Source organism: Acinonyx jubatus, chromosome B2, assembly GCF_027475565.1.
Source record: "Acinonyx jubatus isolate Ajub_Pintada_27869175 chromosome B2, VMU_Ajub_asm_v1.0, whole genome shotgun sequence".
Lineage (NCBI taxonomy): Eukaryota > Metazoa > Chordata > Mammalia > Carnivora > Felidae > Acinonyx > Acinonyx jubatus.
The window spans coordinates 52,613,344-52,634,553 of NC_069385.1; the positions used below are offsets into that span (position 1 = coordinate 52,613,344).

Here is a 21,210-nt window from a genome sequence, read left to right on the forward strand (position 1 = left end):
GGAGTCATAGGAAAAGAGCTCCCACACAGATACCTACGTGTGCACCCTCTACATGGATCATATGCAGCGTGTCGTAAAACAGCTGCCCTCGTCATGTACGACACACGGCTGCTGGAATTCTGGTAGAAGGATTCCTGGGGAAGTTGAGAAAACAGCCAATCTCCTGCTATACCTATTTTCTTTGAACTTAAACTTCTATCTCCATTACAGAAGAATTTACTCCAAAAGTTTCTTTTAAGACTGAAGCTCTTAGCCTAGGGTTCATGGATAAAATTCAGAGGCCTGTGAGCTTGAATGGGGAAGTAACTACAACTTTATTTTCCCTAACCTTTATCTGAAATTTAATATTTCCTTCAACTGGTAATTAATATAGGCAACAAACCATAGTAGTATCAGTAGTATCTTGACTTTGTCACCAATAGGAACAAAAATACTTTCATGTCACATTACAGTTTTATATATCCTGGTTATGCTTATCACTATTTCAAAATGATGGTAGTTATTAAACCAATTGCTACCTGTTGTTATTTAATGCATTAGTAAAGTTCACAAATTTCCTACAGCACAAAATTTATTTTGATATCTTCATACCTACATTTCAATATAATTGGATTCTTATGAATTTTATTTTATGGGTGTGAAAGCATTATTCTAAGGAGGGCGCATAAGTTTCATCAGGCTGCCAGAAGGGTCCATGATTCAAAAGAGTAAAAAGTGTCTATTTCAGTTTTCCTTTGCTGGCAACAAGCCACCCCAAAACTGTAAAAGAGCCACATTTGTATTCCGTACACGTTTCTGTGGGTCAGGACTTAACTCAGGGCTGATCTCTCCCTGCTCCCTGGGAAGCTCATTCAGGCTTTGAGTGGCCACCTCAGAAGTCAGTCCTCCAGCCCCAGACAGGTTTTCAGAGACTGCAGCCTTGACCAACATCTTCATTTGACTTCATGAGAGACCCAAAGACAGAGCCACCGGTCAAGCTACCCCCAAAATCCCGACCCCAGGACCTGCAAGGATAACATGTGGTTATTGTTGTTTTAATCACTAAATTTTGGAGTTCTTTATTATGAAGCAATAGACAACTAATACAACACATACTTAGTAAAATCGCAGATAGTATAAGGATCTTAACACATTTTTCAATCCATTCCTGACTTATCTGGTACACAGATTAGCCATTAGAATTCTAGAAAAAGTATTAGAACTTTTTACACTTCTCAGCATCATTATATAAACTCTTCATTTGTATATTTTATAAAGTACCTAATATGGAAAAGAATTCAATTTATAGGGGTACCTTGGGGGCTCAGTCGGTTAAGCATCTAACTCTTGATTTTGGCTCAGGTCATGATCTTGCAGTTGGTGAGATTGAGCCCCAAATTGTGCTCTGCACTCACAGTGCAGAGCCTGCTTGGTATTCTCTCTCTCGCTCTCTCTCTCTCTGTTCCTCTCCTGCTGGCACATGCTCTCTCTCTCCCAAAAATAAATAAATTTTTTTAATATTTATTTATTTTTGGGAGAGAGAGAGACAGAGAGTGAGCAGGGGAAGGGCAGAGAGAGAGAGAGAGAGAGAGAGAGAGAGAGGGAGACACAGAATCTGAAGCAGGCTCCAAGCTCTGAGCTTTCAGCACAGAACCTGATGGGCTCGAACTCATAAACTGTGAGATCATGACCTGAGCTGAAGCTGGGCACTTAACCAACTGAGCCACCCAGGCGCCCAAAAAATAAATAAACTTAAAAAAAAAAGAATTCAACTTAAAAATAACTACATGTATGCATGTTAGGCATTTGATAATTTTTTTTACCATGAGAAGATACTCAGTTGAAAGACATCGTGAGTTTCGGCCATACAGCACATAATGTCATGCCAAGCCCTGGTCAGATTCCGCAAACGCTACTTCTTCCTTGTGTGCATCACCATAAATTCCTCTATGTAACACAAAAGAGTCACCACAATGTAAGTCACCTACTTGGAAGCCACATGCACTGTAGTCCTGGTACAGACCCAGACCTATAAGAAAAAACACTTGGGGTTGCTTTGCTCTGGGTGCTTAATCATCCAGATTTAGATTAACATTCAGATGCCAGAGGTATCTCATACCAGATAGTCTTGGAAGGTAGTCAGTGGAGGAAGAAATTTCCACAAGAGTCCAGAAAACAGGCTCATTCATTTTCTCATATCATCTGCATAGAAATATCTTGTTTTTTAATTTCATGAATATATTAAAAGGAATTGAGGAGATAGGTTTTCTTTCTTTTTTTTAATTTTAATTTTTATTTTTAACGTTTATTTATTTTTGAGACAGGGAGAGACAGCATGAACGGGGGAGGGTCAGAGAGAGAGGGAGACACAGAATCGGAAACAGGCTCCAGGCTCTGAGCTGTCAGCACAGAGCCTGATGTGGGGCTCGAACTCACGGACCACGAGATCATGACCTGAGCCGAAGTCAGATGCCCAACCCGACTGAGCCACCCAGGCGCCCCAAGGAGATAGATTTTCTGACACTGTTCACCGCATCTTCTTCCTGAAAGATTTACATGCAACTCCATAAAACTTGGAATTATGCTTTCAAAATTTACATTTGACATACGAATCAACATATTCCATTATTTGCAATTAGGTTTAAGAAAATCTGTCATGTGTACGTTAAATCTAGCTTCATGCTGCCCAATAGAAATATAATGCAAGTCACATATGTAACTTTAAATTTTCTAGTAGCTACATAAAAGCAAAAAGAAACAAGTGACATTAATTATATTTTACTTAATATACACAGAAGATTATTTTTTAACATGTAATCAGTGCAAAAATTTCTGAATGTACTTTGCATTCAGTTTTTCATACTAAGCTTTTGAAATCCATTGTGTATTTTATATTTGCAGCACACCTTAATTTGGATTAGCCACATCTCAAGTGCTCAACAGCCACACATAGCTAATGGCTCCACATCAGTGCAGTTCTAGCCATTTCCTTATTGAATGGCCTTCTGGGCTGTTTCCAGTGTTTTTTACTGTTAAAACCCTTAGCCCCATGTTCCCCTAGCACTCTGAGCACATGACTATCATCTTTTGCCACTACATTTTAATAGATAAAATATGTAGACATTGTATCTGTCTCCCTCATTAAACCCCATGCTCCAGGAGGGCAAGGCCATTCCTTATTCTTTGTTTTGGCCTCAGCACTTATCAGAATCCTTGACATCCAATTAAATATTTGTTAACCTAAACCGAATAATAATTTTTTTCTCCTAATTTTTTTTTTAGAACTAGAAGAGACTGATCCAGAGACTGAAGAGGAGATTGAAGGTGAGGAGTCTGAAGCTCAGGAAGGGTCTGAGGCCCTGGAAGTAGCCGAGGAGACCAGGGGATCCTTACCTGAGGAACCTGAAGTGCCGGAGGTCCCTGAAACAGAACCTGAATCAGGTTAGACTCTACTGAGGCCATGTCCTTAATTCTATTTATGTCCATCGAGGTATGTGTGTGTGTGTGCACATGCATGTGTGTATTTGTGTCTTTTCTATGTTAATAAAATGGATGCAGGCTAAGAATGGTGACATGAGCTTCCAGAGAGCAACCATTTAGTCCAAATCACATGGGTTGCAATGTCGTAGAAATGCCAAATCTTCTCTGCCCTGGTACTGGCACTCAGGAGCAGGGCCAGCTATGTAAAATGTGAGTCTCGTGGTTCAAAAAGCAGGAAAATGTGCCTTTAAATGTACTAAAATATTAAGCTTTTCCTTTTCTTCCACAGACTCTCTCTCAATTTGTCATGGTGCTTTTGGTTTGCTATTTAATCTCATTTTAACTAAATAAAAATTTAAAATTTTATTCATTAGCATGGATTTTACTGTTCATCTTTATGTCGTACAATGCCATATTTAAATGGAAATATAAGAGCATTTAACTCATGTGCAGAGTCACCAAAATTATACAATTTGTATTTTGCAGCTTGTACATGCATATGCATTTCATTCTTAACAGAATACTGAATCAGTTCCATGCATAAAACTAGCTCAGCTTTTTATTTTGCTTCTTAATATGCACATATATTCTATCAACACTCTGCAGCTTTCTAATGATTAAGGGAAGACTGAAAGCAGGGAACTCTGGGTTGCCCTGTTTTTTCCTTTACCTCTACATCATCCTTTTCAGCCTAAATGTTTAGCTAATACAGGAAAGTCACATGAGTAAGAAAGTTTCCTTGATTATTCACATCCCTTTGAATGCTATCACCTTCTTTCAGTATCTGAAGCAAGTTGTAGTTCAAGGGAAAGCATGGTCTCTCATTGCTGCCAGAGTCCTCCCTCCCCCCACAACACTCAATCCCATGACTCCTTCACACATAGGTCCCTTAGAATTCTACACTCACGATGGGGCATCAGGAATGTTCATGAGAACTTGAGAGCAAGGGATGGGAAACACATATTGTGTGTATCTCTACTCGCATGCACTCTCTGTTGTCCCCCTGGAGTCCCTTTTGATTTTGCTTAAAAAAACAATTCAAAGGTAAAATTACTAAAAATTTCAAAATGACAACCAAAGAGCATTAATCTAAGTGTGAGGCCATTCTAAGCAAAAGACCTTGTGCAAGTGCACGGGTCACACACTTGTGAGCCAGCCCTGCCTCACAGGTCCAGTTTGGTGGACTAGTGCAGGGCTCTAAGAAGGAGTCTGTGGACAATGCAAGTTACTCTCAGGAGAGTGTCTTAAAGCAGCAAGACAGGGGACCCCACTGTGGTGGGAATGAGGCATATAAATGCTTTCAAGCATGGTTAGTATTGGATTAGAAACTAATCCTACAAACTAAAGGCCTTCAGATACCTGCAGCTACATGCCAGCCTGGAGTAATTAAGGACTGAGAACCCGCTGTTAGCTGTAAAAGGACCAGGACTAAGAGGAATTTTTACAGTGAGAAATCTCAAGTTCAACATAAATCATTTTTACTGTAGGATTGGCATTAGCTTTATGAGACAATAGGTACAAAATCAGATCCCTTGTGCCAAACAGAGGAGCCAGCAGGATGAAACATACAATTTCCTTTTAGGAGTCCCACACCTCTATTGACTTCAGCTCCTACCCAGAAACTTCATTGTTTTCTTCAGTACCTAATCAATTTGACTGATGATTCTTCTACCCACCTACCTTTCACAAGAAGACAGGCCATAAAATACCAAAAGAAAGAAAGGAAACTGACATCCATCAAATATGACATGTCAAACATATCCCTATAATTCCAATGTCCACAATAGCTCACAATTAGTATTTACTGATGTTATAGGTCTATGGGACAATTCAGTGTTGTTGCCTTCTATCTGATTAATTCCCCCCAGAGAACCTACTTTGGATGTTCTAAAGCCAGCATCCTATTCTAGTTAGGGTCAGTTCTAGCCCAATTCTAGACAATGTTGACATGACTAGGCTTCTCCAGGGCTGGTTTGCTTCTGTAAAATGGGTCTCTTTGGCCATATTAAACCATATTTTACTTCACAGAGGGGCTTGCATCTGGTTTAACTAGTGATTACTTCTTCTATCCAAGGGTCTCTTTCTTCATAAAGTATTCTCCTCTAAATTACTTAAGGAGGCAATTATGAACACAGCCCAAGTGTCCATTGCATAAAGAAGATATGGTGTGTATACACACACACACATACACACACACACACACACACACACACACACACACACACACACACAGTGGAATATTATTCATCCATAAAAAAGAATTAAATCTTACCATTTGCAACAACATGGCCGGATCTAGAGGGTATAATGCTAAGCAAAATAAGCCTGTCAGAGAAAAAAATAAATACCATATGATTTCACTCATATGTGGAATTTAAGAAATAAAACAAATGAACAAAGAGGGAAAAAAGAGACAAACCAAAGCACAGAATCTTCACTATAGAGAACAAACTGATCGTTATCAGAGGGGAGATGGGTGAGGGAATGGGTGAAGTAGGTGAAGGGGATGAAGAATACAATTATCTTTTTTTTTAATTTAAATCCAGGTTAGTTAACATACAGTGTAATAATGATTTCAGGATAGGATGTAGTGATTCATCAGTTACATATAACACCCAGTGCTCCTCCCAGTTCTCCTCCCAACAAGTGCCCTCCTTGATGCCCATCACCCATTTAGCCCATCCCCGCACCCAACACCCCACCAGCAACCCTTAGTTTGTTCTCTGTATTTAAGAGTCTCTTATGGTTTGTCTCCCTCTCTGTTTTTATCTTATTTTTGCTTCCCTTCCCCTACGTTCATCTGTTTTGTTTCTTGAAATTCCACATACGTGTGAAATCATACGATATTTTTCTTCCTCTGACTTATTTCACTTTAACATAATACAGAAGAGTACAATTATCTTGATGAGCACTGAGTAAGGTATGGAATTGTTGAATCACTATATTGTTCACCTGAAATTAACATAACACTGTATACTAACTACACTGGAATTGAAATAAATATGAATTTTAAAGCTAAGTTGCTTATTTTAAAGTCTCCTAAGCTCCACCCAAGTCCTGGTTGAAGCAAGTATAGGATGGAGTTTAGGAATCTATATTTTAATGAACACCTCAGGTGATTCTTATACTTGCTCACAATTGAGAACTGTCATAGGGGAAAAAAATTAGGCTAAAGAAAAGTTTTATTAATGGTTGCCTTACATCATGGAAAAAGGTCAGTATTGTACTTACGAAAAACGTGGTCCTGAAAACTTACACTCAAGGGTGACTTAGCTGCATACTGTATCCACAGGTCACAGTGAATTGATATATCGAATAGAATATAGACAAGTTGAAATTTAGAAAATGTCTCTCAGACAGTGATCATGGTTCTGATATAATTGACATTAAATTGTGTATTTAAAAATCACTCAGATATCCAGTCAAGTTTGACGTGATATGATAATTATAGGAAACATACAAATAGAAAGATGGGAGAAAATCACCATAGTCCTGCCAGCAAGAAGCAACAAATATTTAATATTCTGATATATTTCCTTTCAGTTTTCCTAAGCATGGTATTTTGTTTTGTTTTGACCTGTGACTTGATTGGACTCCAGCCTAAGAGAAAGATTTTCTCTGGGACATTTCTTTTTTTTTTTTTTAATGTTTATTTATTTTTGAGAAAGAGAGAGAGACAGAGAGAGACAGAGAGACAGAGCGCAAATGGGGGGAGGGGCAGGGAGACACAGAATCCAAAGCAGGCTCCAGGCTCTGAGCTGTCAATACAGAGCCTGACGCGGGGCTTGAACCCACGAACCATGAGATCATGACCTGAGCCAAAGTCGGAAGCTTAACCTACTGAGCCACCCAGGCACCCCCATGTTCTTTTTTCTTTTCTGCAGAGATGCTCAGAAGATATTCTTCAATACCATTATGTTTTTTAACTTTGCTAGTATGTGAGTGATTTTTCCTGGAATTTAGTGAGCTCTTTTTATCTTCATACTAGTCTTTGTCTAGCTTAAAATGGTTTTCTTCAATTATACCTTCATTTATTGCTTCAGATTCCTTTTTCAGGATTACTTTTTATTATTTTTGGTTAGTTTCTGTTTCTCAACCACATTAATCTTTTCCCTGATAGTTTTGATGTCTTTTTTCTTTTTCTCTGGATTCTTTGGAAGGTTGTTCTCCACCTGAGATTTATTTTCTGCTTCTTATTGCCTCTATCCTGATGCATATTTGAATCTGCTATTGCATTTTACATTTCCTTGCATTGCTTTCTTATTGGAACTAGCTTTCTTGCATTCCTGCCTTTATCTTAAGTTGGTCTCTCTTTTTTGCTTCATGATTCTTATTTCATAAGCTATGTTGTCTTCCTGTGCTTTTTGAGTATACCGAGCATGTATTTTCTAAAATTTACTCTGCTTCATAAAAGAAGTCCTTTTCTTTTATGATTTAGATCATTTTATGATGAAGCAAATTCTTCATCTAAATCTTTGGTTTAATAACTCTTTCCCTTCACTATAACATCTTTTCAAGGGTCTTGTCATTATGTTGTTGTTGTTGACTTGTCCTTGAATGGAGCAGATTATATCGAGCTCTAGCAGGTAGAGTGGGGAAACCAACAGGAAGAATAGGTGGAATATTTATAAGAATCATCCCCCAATCCACACACATTCTTGTGCATGCACACACACACACACACACACACACACACACACACATTTTGCTTTAATGTTTTGCCTGGTACTCTCAGATATAGACCTGAAGGTAAAGTTAATGTGCATTGGCCTAGTTCAAATGGTGATATTTAGTAAATATTCATCTTATCTGTCTCTCCTATACTGCGCTGGATCTTCGTCATCTCTGACTATTTCATTCCGTAATTAGCCAGAGAAGCTAAGACAGTTTAGAAGTCCCTATATATTCTTGGTGTTCTTCTTATCTTCGTCATGATTTATAATGCTTTTCTTTAGATAAGTGAGCACATTAAAATTAAACATATCACCACCAGACCAGCCCTAGGTTTGTCCTCTTCTATATCCTACTCCCTTGACTATTTTTTTAAACGTTTATTTATTTTTGAGAGACAGAAAGAGACAGAACATGAGTGGGAGGAGGGGCAGAGAGACACAGGGAGACACAGAATCTGAAGCAGACTCCAGGCTCTGAACTGTCAGCACAGAGCCCGACGCGGGGCTCAAACCCACAAACCATGAGATCATGACCTGAGCCCAAGTCGGATGCTTAACCCACTGGGACACCCAGGGGCCCCTCCCTTGGGTATTAATTATAGAATTCTGTAGAAAGAGGACCCAACTGTTACTTTAGCTTGGAAAACAGTTTCCAGTGTTACAGAATGGAGCTATATAGAGAATATTACATAAATATGTTATATATTTGGTCTACACAAAATTTCTGTTTCAGGACTAGGAGAGACTATAAAGTGAGAAGATAGACAACTAGTTCTTCCTTCCTTGAACCATCTCTGCTGGATCTGTATGTGATGCACGTCTTATAACATCCAGAAAAATAATGTTCTATCTATAGCTTCAATACACACACAGCTGGGACTTTGATATATCATTGTCTTTCATTGTCACTTTATGATTTTTTGGTGTATTTTCATGGGTGGATTAAGAAATTAAAAGAGGGGCACCTGGGTGGCTCAGTTGGTTAAGCGGCCGACTTCGGCTCAGGTCATGATTTCGCAGTCCGTGAGTTCGAGCCCCGCGTCGAGCTCTATGCTGACAGCTCAGAGCCTGGAGCCTGTTTCAGATTCTGTGTCTCCCTCTCTCTGACCCTCCCCCGTTCATGCTCTGTCTCTCTCTGTCTCAAAAATAAATAAATGTTAAAAAAAAAAAAGAAATTAAAAGAAATATCAGGAACTCCTAGTCTGATGCCATGTGAACAGAAGTCTGAATAATATTTAACAACAGTTATCACTCAGAATTATATGTGCCATGTGTATATTATTTTGGTCAATGTCCTTTTATATATTTTTAAATAGTCTTCATTTTTCACTCTATATTATTAAATATTTTAAGCCATACTTTACCTAACAGGAACTGTATTTTCACTTAGACATAGTATACACAATTACACTGTGTTTTGAAATTTTCTTTGTGCCAAAAATTTCATAAAGGAATAGTGTTTTAAAATTCAAACACTAACTATTAGCTTTATTTTTTAAGTATCTGAGCCTGGGGAGGATACTACAGTTGGAACAGACATTTCAAAAGGATCCAAAGAGGCCCTGGAAATTAAAGAATTGTCGGAAACAGGTTAGATTATAAAAGTACTTACTGTGTGAAAGTACTTTTCAAATTCTTTTACAAAGGGCGTAGTCCCTTATTTTAGGCATAGTACCAATTTCCTACTTATTTTTTTCTATGTTGTATACCAGTTGATATGTATTAATTTAGCTTATTACATTAAAAATATATGTAGCCAACTTATAGTACTGTTTTTCATCAAATTTTATTTTATACATTAACAGTTAAAGTTGCTATATGAAATTATTAATAATTATCCAAATAATTTTGATTTTATTAATAATAATTCATTTAAGCCATTATAAAAAACAAAGCATAATTAAAATATGATTTGTGAGTGTAGTATTATTAATTAGAAAACTAAGTTTATTTCTTTCAAATGTTTTTAAAATACTATAAAGTATAAATTATTTTCACAATATGTCTAAAGATATAATATTTGAAGATTCTTTTTTCTTTCCTTTAACCTTTACTCAAAAGTTGTACTCCCTGAGTTTCCAGAAGATGCTTATCCTGATGTTCCTGAAATGGAGCCAATTAAAGAGAAGGCTAAAAATTTCAACTTTGGCTGGAAACAGCTGGAACCAGCAATCCATGAGTCTTTCGTTCAAATTTTAAACTTGGAGATTGCTGACAAAACACCAGAGGAACTACTTCAAAAAGTAGTTGAGATTATGGAAAGTAAGAGCCACAATCATAACATTTATTGTCAAGAGCAGGTAATATTATTAAAAGCACCGTGAAAGTTTAAAGTCTTTCTTGATGGTTTAGGAAGTAAAACATTCAGCATATTCAAGGTTGATATTTAAAATATTTAGCAACCTCATCTTGCACGCACCTGCCAATCATAACAGTTCCGGGGCACAAAGCACTGGCCAAATTGGCCGGTTGTCACTTAAAGAATTTGTGAAGACCTGTTTGCATACACATTTAAACTAAGATCAGTCATTATAATCAAATTTCCTAATTTTTGACTACTTTTTTATGCTAATATCCTTTTATTCTAAAAATATCTTCCCAAAAGTTACTTCTTTTTTTTTTTTTTTTTTTTTTACAGAACCCTTCCAGTATGCAGGATGGGAGTTAACTATGGAAGATTATGATGAAGAAACAGAAGACTATCAGGCCGACGCTGAAGTTGAGGAGGAGCTAGAAGAGGAAGAGGAAGAAGAGGAAGAGGTATATGACTCCTTTATTACCTCTCATTCACATTGGTCACATCATTGAAAGTGCACATGTCCAGAGTGGTAACTAGCACTTTTGGACCCCAAGAAAACAAGCAGGCATCCTCAATGTTATAAATAAGCATTTTCAACACACTTTGCCTCTACCCACCTTTGCTTGACCCCTGAAATGCCAGGGCTAGTTAGACAATATTTTACACCCATGAAAAAAGAAAAAGGAAATCTTTAAAAAAAACTTTTCCACGAAAACATTTATAGGTATTAGAGACAAAAATATTTAACAGAAGTGGGCGTTTTATGTAAAAAACAGATAGCAATGGCCTCTTTGGGAGGCTGCTAGTATGATAATAAGTAGCAGTATTCTCAAGTGGAAAAAGTCATTTTCAGGCATTAAACTATTCCCTTAGCAAGAGAATTTTGATAAACATTCTCATTTGATAGCCACACAATTCAGGTGTCTATCAGTAATAAAATAAGAAGTGATTCTTTTAATTTTAGGTTTTATCAATTCTTTTTTTTTAATTTTTTTTTAACATTTATTCATGTTTGAGAGACAGAGCATGAGCGGGGAAGGGGCAGAGAGAGAGGGAGACACAGAATCCAAAGTAGGTCCCAGACTCTGAGCTGTCAGCACAGAGTCGGATGCGGGGCTCGAACGCACGAACTGCGAGATCATGACCTGAGCCGAAGTCGGACACTCAACCCACTGAGCCACCCAGGAGCCCCATAGGTTTTATCAATTCTTTTGAGGCTCCTAGACCCAGTTCCAACATGAGAGGAGGTCCTCCCCAACACAACACCTAGCAGTTCTCAGACACCAGCAGGGTCTGAGAATTCACTTCAATTCTGATACTGTCTACTTGGAGATTCCAGAGGTTAAGGGTTCAGTCCTAAAGGACTGCTCCCCCCTCCCAACCTAGATGCCAGTCACAGCCCCAGGTTATTTCCCGTGCTTCTGACTGACTGGCTACAGATTAGGGGTTCCAATAACCTCCTTAGGTTCAATTACTTTGCTAAAGCAGCATACAGAACTCAGGAAACCACTTGCCTACATTTATCAGTTTACTAAAGGATGAGATAAAGAATACTAATCAACAGCCAGATGAAGCAATACATAGGACAAGGTCCTGAACAAAGAACCTTCTTTCTGTCCTTGTGGAGCTTGGGGCCCTGCTTGGTAGGACACGGAAGCTCTTCTAAAAGAAAAGACCAAAAAGCTGTCCTCATGGATTTTTATGGAGGCTTCATCATATAGTCATGATTGGCTAAGTCTTTGGCCACTGGCTGATTCAACCTCCATCCCCTCTCCCCCACCCCACCTGGAAGGTGGGCGGTAGAACTGAAATTTCCACCCTTCTAATTGACATGCAATAACCTGGCTGAAACTAAAAATAATTATGTTAAGAGAAAGAAGCCCAACAAAAAAAGAATACACCCTGTATGATTCCATTTACATAAAAATTTAGAAAACTAATTATAATGCTAGAAAACAGAGCAGTGGTTGCCTGGGAATGGGGCAGGTGGGAGGCAAATAGGAGCAGGAGGGAGAGATTTTACAAAGAAGTGTGAGCAAACTTTTGGTATTCATGAATATATCCATTATCCTGGTTGTGGTGATAGTTTCACAAATTAATACTTGCGTGAAAATTTATCAAATTTTATACTGTAAATATGTGCAGTGTTTTAATGTTTGTTATACCTCAGTCAAGCTGTTAAAAGTTATTAATGGTGGTTATATCTCAATGATGAACTTACAAGCAATTTTTATTTTTTAAATATATTATCTGATTTTTTAACACTAGAAATATATAATTTTCACATTAGGAAAAATCAACAACAAAGATATTTCCCTTTTACCAAACAGAAAGTACAAAAAGAAACAATAGTTCTACTGCTACACCAGAGTTCAGGAATCACACCAAGATAGGCCCAAGTGTCTCTCTTTTCTTATCAATCTTGCCTATACTTCGGGTGCATTTAAATCTGTGTATTATGTCTTTCTGTATCTGTGGGAAATTAATTATTGCCTCTTTTCCATCTCTTCCTTTTTTTCTTCCATAATACCTAATACTAATTAGGTCTCTTGGATCTATCCTCCAAATATCTGTATCTTTTCCCTCAAATTCTCCAACTCTTTACTTCTTTGTTCATATATTTGTAGATATGTATGTCTTCCATTCATTCGTCTCATTTAAGACATTCACTGGGGTCCTACTGCTGTTATAACTAACTACCACAAAGTTAGTGGCTTAAAATAACAAAATTATCATACAGTTCTCAAGGTTAGTTCTCTGAAATGAATCTTACAGGGCTAAAATCGGTATTAGCTATGTTCCTTCTGATAGAGGAGAAAACTTTTCCTGTCTTTTCCAGCTTCTGGATACCACCTGCATTCTTTAGTTTATGGCTTCTTCTTCCATCCTCAAAGCACATTATTTCAGCCTCTGCTTTCCATCATGTTATCTCCTCTTCTGCTTTGACCTTCTTGCCTCTCTCTTATAAGGAACTTTGTAATTACATTGGGCCCACTTGGATAATCTTCCCATCTCAACATCCTTAATCACATATGAGGTTCTCACAGGTTCTGGGGATCTTTGGGGGCCATTTTTCTACCACAAGTGGTCACTCTCCTCTTAGGCTCATTTATGTATTTTGTTGGTGCCCATGAACTCTTTCTACTGTTTATTTGCATTTCTATTAATGTCCTCATCAATTTTCTCCTCAGAGATTGGGTTCTTTCCATCTGTGTTGCAAAGTTTTGTGGTCTATTTGATCTGATTGAACTTTCAGTTAACTAGACTCCCTTAGATGGGTGGTGGTTTTCTTTCTTCTTTTTCTTTTTGTATTCAGTAGGGTTCAGAACTATTGCTGGAGTGCTTTAGGTGACAACATTCTCAAAAATTATAAAAGGCAAAGTGACTTCTCTCCCCATAGGTCAGGAGTATAGAGGCAGATAGGGCATATATTGATTGCTATGTGTGCCTATGACAAGCCCACGTTACCCAGATTCCTCATACTTGCTCAGATTCAGGTTTGGGGAGGACTCTTCCCACCCATACAACTCCTTCTTGGTCTTCTGTGGACCAGAGAGACCACAAGCACTTCCCTGGTCGTTGCTGATGCTAACATTCCCCAGGAAATCCAGAAACTCAGGAAAACAAAATTCCTCCTAGGACTTGACATCTTAATACTCTGTCTCTCTGATGTTTGTCTCCATGCACTCATCCAGCCCATAGTGGTAAATAATGCCATACAGTTCCCTCCCCTAGAATGTTTATGGATACCAGTTGTCTGCCCCAGCAGTTAAGTTTAAGAGAAGGGAAGGGAATGTCTTCATATCACCATTTTCCCAGAATCCCTTTTTCCAAGACACTCCACACACTGCCTCTACACACATACCTCACATTCTGTTTCTAAAATTTATTTAGGGATAATTCTGTACCCACCCATTATAAGGAAAAACTGGAGTCAACGAATGTAAGCCATTTATAATTAACTAAAAAAAAAATTTTTTTGTAATTACTCAAATGGATTGAGATATAAAAAACAAATGCTAACAAAAAAAGAGAAGCATTCTGGATATCAGTAAAAGTAGAATTGAAGGAGAAATGCATTAAAATAACACAACAAGGGGCGCCTGGGTGGCTCAGTCGGTTAAGCGGCCGACTTCGGCTCAGGTCATGATCTCGGGGTCCATGAGTTCGAGCCCCGCGTCGGGCTCTGTGCTGACAGCTCAGAGCCTGGAGCCTGTTTCCGATTCTGTGTCTCCCTCCCTCTGACTCTCCCCCGTTCATGCTCTGTCTCTCTCTGTCTCAAAAATAAATAAAACGTTTAAAAATTAAAAAAATTAAATAAATAAAATAATAAAATAAAATAAAATAAAATAAAATAAAATAAAATAAAATAACACAACAAGATACTTTACCCTGTCAAAGATAAGCAAAACTGGGTACTGAAGTGGTAAGGACAGGTTTTAATCAATACGGAAAAAAGTCCAGTGTGAACTGAACTCTGATTTGGACAGAGGTAGGTAGAGATTTTAAAAGGAGAATTAGGGAGCAGGAAGGGGAACAGCAGGAGCCCTGTAGACTCAGGGAAGTAAAAACTCGCCAGTGTCCATTGATGGATGAATGGGTAAAGAAGTGGTACATTCACAAACACACACACACACACACACACACACACACACACACACACAGGAATATTATTCAGCCATAAAAAAGAATGAAATCTTGCCATTTGCAGCAACATGGGGGATCTAGAGGATATAATGCTAAGTGGAAGAAGTCAGTCAGAGAAAGACAAATATTATATGATTTCACTCATATGTGGAACTTAAGAAACAAAGCAAACAAAGGAAAAAAGAGACAAAAAACAGACTCTTAAATACAGAGAACAAACTAGTAGTTGTCAGAGGGAAGGTGGGTGGGGAGATGGGTGAAATAACTTAAGGAGATTAAGAGTACACTTAATTTGATGAGCACTGAGAAACATATAGAGTTGTTGAATCACTATATTATATACCTGAAACTAACATAACACTGTATTTAAATTATACTGGAATTTAAATAAATAAATACATGCATACATAAATAAATAAATAAAATTCTTAAAAATGCTTTAAGTAAAAACAATAAAAATAAAATTCTCATGAAACAAAATTATATTGACATACACATAGGTCAGAACTTATACTTTCAGTATCATTTGAGAGCATATATTTTTACTGCAAATTCAACAATGCTTTTAAATAAAATTGTATCTTGGGGCGCCTGGGTGGCTCAGTCAGTTAAGTGTCCGACTTCAGCTCAGGTCACGATCTCGCGGTCTGCGAGTTCGAGCCCCGCGTCGGGCTCTGGGCTGATGGCTCAGAGCCTGGAGCCTGCTTCCGATTCTGTGTCTCCCTCTCTCTCTGCCCCTCCCCTGTTCATGCTCTGTCTCTCTCTGTCTCAAAAATAAACGTTAAAAAAATTTTTTTAAATAAAATTGCATCTTATAATTGAATGCATTATAAAAATCATATAAATGAGAACAAACATTGAAGAATTCAATACAATTTTAAATGTCACATGGCCTTATCTCAGATTTATCAAAATCCTTAATTTTGAGAGATTATACATTTCAGCTTCAGAATATGTATTTATCAAAATCCTTAATTTTGAGAGATTATACATTTCAGCTTCAGAATATGTATATATTCTTTTTTCTAGCCCTTAGCCCTTCAAAAAAAAAAAAAGATTACATATAAATGCTTTGCAGTGTGGCAGAAGTAGAAATTAGAGTTACCAGGAAAAAAAAACCACATGATACCCAGTTATATTTGAATTGCAAATAAAAGAATCATTTTTATGTATGGTACATACTTACACTAAAAAATTATTTGTTATCTGCAATTCAAATAAAACTGGGAACCACATTCTTATTTTTTAAGTCTGGCAACCCTAATTTAAGTGCATTTATTAGCAGGAAAAAGTTAAGCATTCAACTCAAGAATCTGGAAAAAAAAGCACAACAAAAGAAAGTAGAAAGGAAAGTAAAGTCAAAAATTAACAAAATAGAAAAAGAAGACAAAATAAAAACATTAGACCTAATTTCAAAAAAATGAAAAGTTGCGGACACTTGGGTGGCTCAGTCAATTAAGCATTCAACTCTTGATTGCACCTGGGGGTCGTGATCTTGCCGTCATGAGATTGAGCCCCTCCATGCCCGCATGGAGCCTGCTTGGGATTCTCCGTCCCTCTCTCTCTGTCCCTCCCCTGCTTGTGCATGCTCTCTCTCTCTCTCTCAAAGAAAAAAAAAAAAGAAAAAAGAAAACTTGGTTCACTGGGAAAAGTAATAAGATAGACAAACTTCTGAGAAGTCTAGGTAAAAAGAAGAAGCAAATAACATTTGAAACAAAAATAGGTATATAATCAAGATTTTAAAACAAGATTGTTTTAAATTACAGGAACTTTATACTAATAAATTTTAACATCAAAATTAAAAAGATTTTCAAAATATGAATTACTAAAATTTGCTTAAGAAGAATGATAAAAGCTGAAGAAACAAAAATAATAGAGGAGAGTTACAAATTATTTCTAATATACCTTTGTTGATCAGATAATTCCTATGCTGTTTAAAATCTTCCACATCACAGAAAAATAGCAATACCTCCCAGCTCATTTGAAGTTTACATACCTCTCATACAAAAATTGAACAAGAATGGTGCAAGAAACGTATAGATTAGTCTCATGTTTGATCCTTTACAGAAAGTTGTTCATTATATCTTGTTTTGGAGAATAAAAGAGGTCTGTTGTAGAATAGTCATGTAAAGTATTATTCCACTGGTATTTTTTAAATACTGTATTTGTGTCTAAATATATGTCTCGTTTTATATGTATATCAGTAAGATGTACTTTGAAAAAGGGGTCTGGAAGGATACACATAAAATTGTGGATTGTTTTAAAGGCATCTTATTATGGGTTAAGTATTATTCAAGATGCATTATTTTTTTAATTACATTTCAGTCTTGCATCAAAATATTTATAATACTGTTCTCCAAACTGAATAATATTTGTAGAATGAAGAAAGAATTAAAGAGAAGAGAAGGCACTTGGGAGATAGCAAGCACTTTTGTCCAGTGGTTCTCAAAGAAAACTTCATCCTACAGCCAGGCAGCATAGAAGAAGCAGCTAAATATCGAGAAAAGATCTACTACTTTTCAAGTCCTGAGGCTAGAGAAAAGTTTCTGGAGCATCCTGAGAAGTACGTGGCTCATAATGAGCCGTTAAAGGTGAAAACAATACTCCTATCCCAATAATCACTCCTGAGTACTTGTTCAAGGACTTCCTGCCAACCCTCATCATTTTACTTAATAGTGAAGTCCCTGATCTGATATTAACAATATGGTGAAACTATCTAAGTTCCAAGAAGAACTTTTTGGAATATGCATAAAATAGTTATCTATTTTGATTTTTATAGTAATGCCTTGTGTCAAACCAACACGGACTATCTGTCTTTTTAGCGGAAGTAAAAAGACACAGCTGAATTTATTGCTTATATGTTAAGGGCTAGCTGTGCTGGTTAGTCCGTGTAGAGACTTCAGAGAAGTCTGCTGATCTTAAGACAGGGGATGAGTGGGATTCAAGGATTGGTGGACTTTCAGTGGGTTGACATTTGTAGAAGTGTGGTTACTCAAGTTCACACTCAGAGGCATGATCATAGGGGCACATCTGTGCCTGACTTGGTTGACTCTCAGGAGCAAGGGCTGAACTGATTCATTGGATTGAAAAAGAGTCCTGTTATATGGCTCTGAAGCAATCCATGTTTTCCTAAATTTGTGGTAACACTTTTTATTCTTATTTGTTTATCACCAATAATAAAAGAGCACACTGTGGTAATATTTTATCCATTTAAAAAATAAAGCACACACATAATCGCACCAGGTTTAGACCAGAGCTTTCATTTTTAATTTTACTTTCTCACCCTATTCTACATGAATGTATTTTCTTTCTAGTGTATATACTATTTTATTATCTGTTTTTTTACTTAACATTATATCAATGAAAGTTTACATATTTCTACATAGATTTCATAATGCTTAATTATTTAACATACCATTTTAACATCTAATTGTTAGACATTTTTCACAGTATTTTTCATAGTGTGATTTGTCATTGTGGATATGAATTGTGGATAGTAATTCCACATTTTGGATATCCACATTGTGGATAGTAACTAGGAAATCTTTGGGCCTGTCATTCTTTTTTTCTCTTAAATTATTTTATTAGTATAATTCCCTAGCATGGGATTACAAGATCAAAATATACAAATCACAATAGATTGTCACTTATACTTTTGAGAACACCAATGCCTTCTTTCTTCTTCTTTTTTTAGTTAATTAAGCTCCACCCCCACAGTGGGGCTTGAACTCACAGCCCCAAGATCTAGGGTCACATGCTCTACCAACTCAGCCAGCTGGGTGCCCCTGACATGAGTACTTTCTTAAATAGAACATATGTAACATATAGATCATGAATAAACTCTTCCGAAGTCCATTTCCATGAACTTCAATTTTTATGTGGTACCCAGGCAGACCACTGAAATATGTGGATGGTTGTGGCTGCTGATGCTGCTGGTGTTGTGAAGTGATAATTCAGTCTTAGAGAGGGCAATCAATAGGCCTAATGTTTTCTAAATTACTCAAAATTCCTTTTCTTCACTCTCCTCCTACTCTACCTCTCTCCTGTGGCAGGCTCCTCCAATAAGAATATGCCTTCTGGGCCCACATGGCTCTGGTAAAACTGTCTGTGGAAGATACTTAGCAGAAAAATTGGGCATTTTTCACATTCAGTTTGAAGAATTTCTTCAAGAAAAACTAATGCTCAAAACTGAAAAGAAAATAGGAACTGAATTTGAAGAAGATTCTGAGGAAGAACAGTTTGCAAAACAAGAACTTGAAGAACTTGCCATTCAGGCCAATGTCAAGATTGAAGAAGAAAATACAAAGAAACCGGTAGTAATATTAATACTCTATTTGCGGATAATTATGCTTACCGGTATTACTTTTGGAAGTAGAATATAGGCAGTATAAAACTCTATAAAGTGAGTTAGGTCATCCTCCCCATATGTTATTTACAAATTTTACTGCTCATCTAGGATACAAAATAGTAAGTTTTACATGACTCCAGTAAAAATCTGAACAGCTTTCCCTGACAGGACTGTTTATAGCATTTATTTGGGACTGTGTTATTTGATGTCTGACCTAGACTATAAGGTTTTCCAATATCATGTTCTCTGTTTTCTAACAAATACAAAAATCTGCCCCAGTACCAGCAGAGATCTCAAAATATTAATTTCTAATGATGCATCATAAGAAATTTTATGTCTTTTAGATGGTTTTTTCCTGGGGTTGTAAAGAGAAAGTTCTTCATTCGAACTCACTTATTTTTAGAGAGAGAGAGCATGCGAATGGGAGAAAAGAGGAGAGGGGCAGAGAGAGAGAAAGAAAGAGAGAGGGAGGGACGGAGGGAGGGGGAGAGAGAGAGAGTCTTAAGCAGACTCCATGCTCAGCATGGAGCCTGACACGGGGCTCAATCTCATGACTGTGAGATCATGACCTAAGCCAAAATCAAGAGTTGATGCTTAGCGGACTGAGCCACCCAGGCGCCCCATATCTAACTCACTTTTCAATCATTTCTGATATAGCTAGACCCTTTTATTCTCAAATGATCCCCTGTAAATGGACCCATATAGATTGTATTCCAGATGACTGCCTGGCTCGCCCATCCTTTAATCAGGATCTAGGTTGAATAATTATAAGATAAATGACAAAAATTTGTTAAGCCTTGTGGGTGTGTGATACAGATGGAACAAGGTTTTAGCAAAAAGTAATGAGACAGATATCCGGAGGCCATGTGTGAAAGTCAGTCATGCTAATCACTAGTAACTCCTCTTAGCTATAACATATAATTTAATATTTAAAACCATATTAAATATTGATTTAAAGAAAAGGGCTCAAGTTTTAAAATGTTAACAAGTAGCGGTATTAAAAATGACCTAAAGAAAAAAGGTCTCATCCTAACCAACTATGTAATGTATAGATTATTTATTAATACAGAGTTTTAAATTTTTTGTTTTGTTTTCTGATTTTTGTTTTAGTCTCCAGAAGTACAATTTACAGAAGACGAAGAAGCAATCAGATTAAATCTAATGGAAAATGAGCCACTGCCTCCCGAAATTCTTGAAACAATTCTTTCTGAGTGGTGGCTTAAGGAACCAATGCGGTATCTTATTTTATATAGAATTATACGATTATTGACTTTCATTTTCTTTATTCTTAAAAGTTAAAAATGTAATCCAGCATAAATTTAAGAAGTTTTTTTTTTACTTTCTTGTAAATGAGTGATTGTACACATTAAAAACATTTGGGAAATTAGTTTAAAAATACTGATGCCAGGGGCCCTACCCCAAAACAACTGAATCAAAATTTTTAGAAGTGTGACGGTAAGGGGCGCCTGGGTGGCTCAGTCAGTTAAGTGTCCAGCTTTGCTCAGGTCATGATTTCACGGTTTGTGAGTCTGAGCCCCAAGCAGGGCTATGCACTGGTAGCATAAAGCCTGCTGGGGATTTTGTCTCCCTCTCTCTGCCCCTCCTCTGCACAAGCTTGTGTGCTCGCTCTCTCTCTCTCTCTCTCTCTCTCAAAAACAAATAAATAAACATTGGAAAGAAGAAAGGAAAGAAAGAAAGAAAAAGAAAGGCAAGAAAGAAAGAAGGAAGGGAGGAAGGAAGAGAAGAGAAGAAAAAAGAAAAAAGAAAAAAGAAAAGAGTGTGAA

At 37.1% G+C, this 21,210-nt stretch overlaps 1 protein-coding gene across 1 annotated transcript in view; it reads left to right on the forward strand.

Annotated features, from left to right (window-relative positions):
• AK9 (adenylate kinase 9) overlaps nucleotides 1-21,210 on the forward strand; it is a 130,550-nt gene that overhangs the window by 66,120 nt on the left and 43,220 nt on the right. Inside the window, 7 exon segments of the mRNA XM_053222387.1 lie at nucleotides 3,262-3,420; nucleotides 9,633-9,722; nucleotides 10,194-10,394; nucleotides 10,771-10,892; nucleotides 17,457-17,669; nucleotides 19,131-19,391; nucleotides 20,537-20,661. Coding sequence (XP_053078362.1) covers nucleotides 3,262-3,420; nucleotides 9,633-9,722; nucleotides 10,194-10,394; nucleotides 10,771-10,892; nucleotides 17,457-17,669; nucleotides 19,131-19,391; nucleotides 20,537-20,661 — 1,171 coding nt within the window.